Source organism: Apium graveolens, chromosome 2 (assembly GCF_009905375.1).
Source record: "Apium graveolens cultivar Ventura chromosome 2, ASM990537v1, whole genome shotgun sequence".
In the NCBI taxonomy this organism is placed as follows: Eukaryota; Viridiplantae; Streptophyta; class Magnoliopsida; order Apiales; family Apiaceae; genus Apium; species Apium graveolens.
Window position 1 is genome coordinate 38,208,901 of NC_133648.1, and position 6,000 is coordinate 38,214,900.

At 30.0% G+C, this 6,000-nt stretch overlaps 1 protein-coding gene across 1 annotated transcript; it reads right to left on the minus strand.

Moving 5' to 3' along the window:
- Positions 1–2,303: 2,303 nt before the first annotated feature.
- Positions 2,304–2,814, minus strand: LOC141707304 (histone H4). The gene has a single exon (XM_074510391.1). The coding sequence runs from the start codon at positions 2,753–2,755 to the stop codon at positions 2,444–2,446; it is 312 nt and encodes a 103-aa protein (XP_074366492.1). The 5' UTR covers positions 2,756–2,814; the 3' UTR covers positions 2,304–2,443.
- Positions 2,815–6,000: the final 3,186 nt, after the last annotated feature.

A 6,000-nucleotide genomic window follows, 5' to 3' on the forward strand; every position in this document is an offset into this window, starting at 1 on the left:
TCAACCCAACTAATAATATCATACTTTCGGGGCCGTTTGAGGTTTCATTAGCAAATTTAACTTACAAATTATTTATTATAAGTTATTTATTATAAGTTATTTATAAATTGATAATTTATTTATTAGATAATAAGTTATAATATTTTTTATCCTAAAATTAAAATTATAAGTTAAATTAATAATTTTAATATATGACTATAATTAATAAGGAGAAATTTTAAAAATAAGAATAATGATTTTGGAAAAAAATTATATAATATACATTATTTATTTGAACGAAAATAAAATTATTGGCCTAGGCTAAAAAACTAAAACTAAAAAGAATCATTTGTCAGGATAAAATAAAATTCTACAATTCAGATGAGTAAAAAAATTAAAATTAAAAGATAACTAAATTATTTGAAAATTTTAAATAAACAAATCATATTTCTTAAAAAAATTATCAAATTAAATTTGAAAAGATATTATTTACTATTAAAAATATTTAATATATCGCACAAATTTAAGATAATATAATAATATAATACAAATGAAAAAGAATACATAAGAAACACTAATGAGTTACGAATGAAAATGAAATGGAGAGTTAAATATAAGAATTCCTAATTTTTTTTTGTTAGAAATGGAGAGTTAAATATAAGGAATCCTAACTTTTTTGTTATGACTAAAGTTGGGTAATATATGAACGTTCTCTTAAATTATCAAACGTATCGTACACAAACTAAACGTGCTTAATGTATGAATAGGGCTCACGAGGGCACAAACAAGCACTTTATTACACTATTTCAACTTGCAATCCATGATGAGTCGATGGGCTTTGGTAAGACTGTGCTTGGGCTTGTAACTGGCCTTCTATAGTGGTTATTTACTCTTCTAATTGTAAGGCTTTGTGTGTAAATTTTAATGGTATTTATGGACCGCAGATACATCGACTGAGAGCAGGCCTGTCAGTTGATCGGGTTTGGATCGGATCGGCCTAAATTTACTAAAATTCGGATCGGATCGGCTCCGGATTTTTTATAGGCCGATCCATATCCGGACACCAATTTCAGATCGGATATCCGCTCCATTTACGTATATTTATTTTTTTAACTTAATTTATTACAAAATTTATTTACAATTTACAATTCCGAAAAATATTAAAATACAAATAAAATACAACGAAATTCAAAAATAAATTACAAACTAAAATTCGTCTTTTGAAATAAACATACCGAGTTGTACAATATTTTAATACTGACTATGAAAAAATTAATTTTGCGAAATGGAAGTGTAATATGAATTGAGATTTTGGGTTATACGGCTCTAAAAGGTAAAAAAAACTAGAGTTATAGCAATGGTATTATGGAAAAAGACTGTACGCTTGAGACTTAACCGAAAGAAATATAGATAATGGAATTTGACTTGAGGATAATATGTTTAAAATTAGAATTATTAAAAAAAAATTATAATATATATATAACCGGATCGGGTTTTTAACCGATCGGATTGGCCTAAATCCATATCCGCTCCATTTATAATCAGATACTCCCTCTGTCTTTTTCATTTCTTTACACTTTCCTTTTTTGGATTTCCATTTATTTCTTTATATTTCAAAACTTATCAAAAATAGTTAATGAATCCCCTTATTTCCCCAATTTTTCTTCCTTTTCAGACTACTTTTACTCCACTATCTCTCTTTTATATATTAAAAATCAATGGGTTCCGCCACTTTACTCACTTTTCTTCCTCTTTTTCACTACTTTATACATATTTCTTAATCTCCGTGTTCAATCATTTTGATAACAAATTAAAAGCACGGAGAGAGTATTTATTATCGGATCAAATCCCGGATCGGATTTTTAATAGGTCGATCCATATCTGCTAAAATTGTCACAAAACAGGTCGGGTCAGATTTTCGTTCCAATGACAAGCCTAACAAAGAGGCCAAATATATAACAGTAATAAAATGAAATTAGCACCAATAAAATAATGTAAAATGAAGCTGCGAGTTGCCTTTCTTGATCCATCACGCATTTTGAATCATCCATTAGCCATATGACGAACCCACAAACTCAACCTTAATCACAAAATTGAGTTTTTAATAAAAACTGTTTCAAACGTTGTAACATTACAAAACTTAAGTGTTCAATAAGCCCTATCAAATGGCTGCCCATTATATTTCAACTTTGGTAATAAATCGCATATGTCTATAGCACCAAACAAACATGTTTAACACAAATCACAATCAACCTGTATGCAACGAGTTTGCAGAATTTAATATAAATCATTCAAGTTCCAGCAGTTCAACTAACAACAGAACATTACGCAAACTGAAATTTCCATTAAGATCCATGATTTACATCCATACATTCAGCTTCATACCAATACCACATATAATAGCAACAACTGAAACAGAAATTAAACCCGCTTACAAAGCTATTACACATTATATAGATCTATTTTAACCGCCGAAACCATAAAGAGTCCTGCCCTGCCTCTTGAGAGCATAGACAACATCCATAGCAGTCACAGTCTTCCTCCTAGCGTGCTCGGTGTAAGTAACCGCATCACGGATAACATTCTCCAAAAAGATCTTCAACACGCCTCTGGTCTCCTCGTAAATGAGTCCACTGATACGCTTCACACCGCCTCTTCTAGCCAATCTTCGAATAGCAGGCTTGGTGATCCCCTGGATGTTGTCGCGGAGAACTTTACGATGCCTCTTGGCTCCTCCCTTTCCCAGTCCCTTGCCTCCCTTTCCTCTTCCTGACATTTTCAACTCAATTTGATTTCTAAGGTTTTTGTGTTGTTGTATAATGAATTGTGAATCTGGGGTGTTTTGAAGGGGCTTTTATAGGAGGGAGATTTGGGGGTTTGAATTTTGGGTTTGGCGCGGGTTTAATCTAGGCCGTTGAATTTTTGTTTTTATCGACGGTTAGAATTGGCGATCCGCGTGAAATGTTAGTGAGGGATCTGAGCCGTTGGTTTTCATTTGTATTTACGGTGGATGGTTGCATTGGGATCGTGGAGCTAAAATCTGTTTCTTTAAGCTTTGTACAAGGGCTTTACAGCGTGTTTAAATTATAAAAAAGAAAAATATTGTCAGGTTCCTTCTACAAATAAATACAACCTCTGGGCTCTGATACGCAATACAAGTTGCTTAATTTTATTCGCACTATATACGGCTAAAATTTAATATTTTCAAGTTTTTTTAAATGATATTTAAGATAAAGGTACACAATTTATGTATCTGCTTTTAACTAGACATCATTTTTTTAAAGGCAAAGAAAATTATATTGATCGCGAAAGAGAATTATCCATGCTTACAAAATACTAGTACCTTTTTAAATTTGTTTCTGTTAATATTATTTATTGAAAATATTAACAAAAATACGATTTAAAAGTAAAAACAATCAAATATGCAACTTATTTAGACGTAATTTAAAATATTATTGAAATTTTGTTAGTCGCATCCGGCATCTAGTTATGTTGGGGGTAGCATCTTTTTCCATTGAATTACAAAATCGTATTTACGCAAGAAGTTTTGAAAATTTGTTTTATTTCAGATAAAAATTTGGGAAAAACATATTTCTCAAAAATATCTTTAACGTACTGTTCAAAAACCTCAATATTAATAAGTCGCGGGAAATGTGATTTGTACTACACTTTTCATCACCAAAAAGATACTAATTGTTTGCAGAGTGAGTACCTTGGGCCAGTTCAGTAGGTGTGGACATGAGTCGTCCGAACCGTATAACCTGTTAATTTTTTCCCCAAACACAACACCATCGTATGTTTGAACAGATATTTCGATTCCAGCCAACGATGACGCCTACATCTTCAATCCGATTAATTCTTAACAAATTAGTATTCGCAATTCGGGCAATCCTGAGCCAAATCCAATTTTACAAAAACAAACAAAGGCCCAGAAGGTGAAAAAGGGATAGGTGCAGAGACTCAATGGAAGATGTTCTAACAAATGGAATTGACTGTGTTGCATTGGTAGAACTTCAAGAGTGACCAAAATTTATTTTTTAACTTCTAAATTTAGACTCAGAAAATTTTCAATTTCAACGGTTTGCTCCAAATTCATATATTAATATTATATTCTTTCAATTAATTATATATTATTATTTTAATATTTTGATATTAATTCACATACCATATCTATTCTATTGAATCCAAAACGAATAAGATATCATATAATTAAAAACATTATTATTATTTTTCTCTATATGTGATTTCATCTTCTTAGTTAAAAACATTATAGCCTTGTAAAGTAGCTTCACTTTTAAAACAAAATAACCTAGAATCAGTTAAGGTTACAAATGTCTCTATTCTATTAGATGTTGTGTTTTTGTTTTAGAGAGAAAGAGGTCAGGTAGAACAAGTGAGTCATTTTATTGTTGAGTAGCCTACATAGGATGTTGAGAACAAAAGTAGCTTAAAGTATGAAATTGTATTTTAAATATATGTAGAGCATTACTTTATGAAGTTTTTTTGACATGTGTTATGTTAAGTTTTGTTAAGTAGCTAATGACTTGTGTTCTGCTAAAGTTCAATTTTTGGTTATATTATTTGAATTTAGAGTTCTATTTTATTCTCTCTACCCTCTTTATTTCATTTGTTAAATCTACTTTATACTTGAGCATGTTTGGTTTACACTATTTTGTGTGTATACGTGTCTATAATATCTTGTTATTTAATATTCTTGTGCTTCTGAATGTTACGATATTTTTATCATAGCTGATTTCAAATTACAAGTGCAGAGGATGTGATTGAAGCAACTACAAAGTTCTCGACAAGAAAGAACAAGAAAAATAAATTCACATAAATGCTTACTTGAAAAGAAGCAGGTTTGCCTTCGGAATAATATTGGGTCAAACATGTTCCTCTGGGGAAGATGTCAACGGATTAGTTTTCTATATTTTATTGTAATTTGTAGGTGATATACTTTAGGTTTATTACGTACTCTTGTACAAATAAATGAAGAAGATTTAGTTTGCAACTGATGTTGTATAAGGTTAATGTAACTTGTTGACATTTGGAATTTAATTTAATTGTACTGAAGAATTTTAAGTGGTGGTGTAGTTTTGGTTATGATTTAAATTAGCATTTATAAATTTTTATTGTATTTGATGAATTTTAATTTTTTTAAGGAATATTAGAGATTTAAAAATGGCAAAAAATATTTTAATTATTTTTTTAAAAAAAATTGTGAATCGTGTATAGTGATTTTAAAATAGCTATGCAAGTGATGTCATTTTTATATCTAAGGACTTAAATAGTGTTTGTAGAAATGTTATCCTAGTAGTATATTCACTTGCATAACGCTTACTTGCATAGCACTTATATAAGCATTGTCCCAGTAAGGTACTTGGAGAGCGAAAAGAAAAGCACTATGCAAGTTGAAATTAACTTGCATAGCACTTAAAAGTGTTATGTAAGCTAAAAAACAAACGCTATACAAGTTAAAATTTGTAGTAGTGTTATACGATGATTAATATAATTTGATTACATCAAAAAGTTCTCTTTGACTGGGTAATGATAAAAGTGGACTTCGGGTATATTAAGAATCGTGTGAGAAATATGAATGATCTAGAAAGGGTTTAACCTTCCTAATTATTGGAGAGATATTATTGGCCTCTTGTGTGAGCTAGACTATAAAATATGTGGCGCCACGCTCAAATGTTGATTTGAAATGATAGTCTACTCATTGATCAAGGAAACCTGGATTAAACCATGAAGAGGATGACACATAACATGCCTCGAGTTTAATCTATAATATTTGGTTAAATGGAATATATTAATTTATACATTATTCACGAAAGGTTTAATCGATTACCGATTTAATTGTTATTACTTGGATAGCAATGATGTATTACTAGATGTCGTTCATTGTTTATAATTTAAATATGAGGTATTTAAATTATTATCACCGTAATAATAACCTATAGGGTCGCACAAAGAAAGCATGGAGGAATATTTAATTCAAATTCATATTTGAACTAAAAAAAA

Bases quoted from the DNA above. Each gene is read 5' to 3' on its own strand.
- LOC141707304 (XM_074510391.1), bottom strand. From the start codon at position 2,755: ATGTCAGGAAGAGGAAAGGGAGGCAAGGGACTGGGAAAGGGAGGAGCC.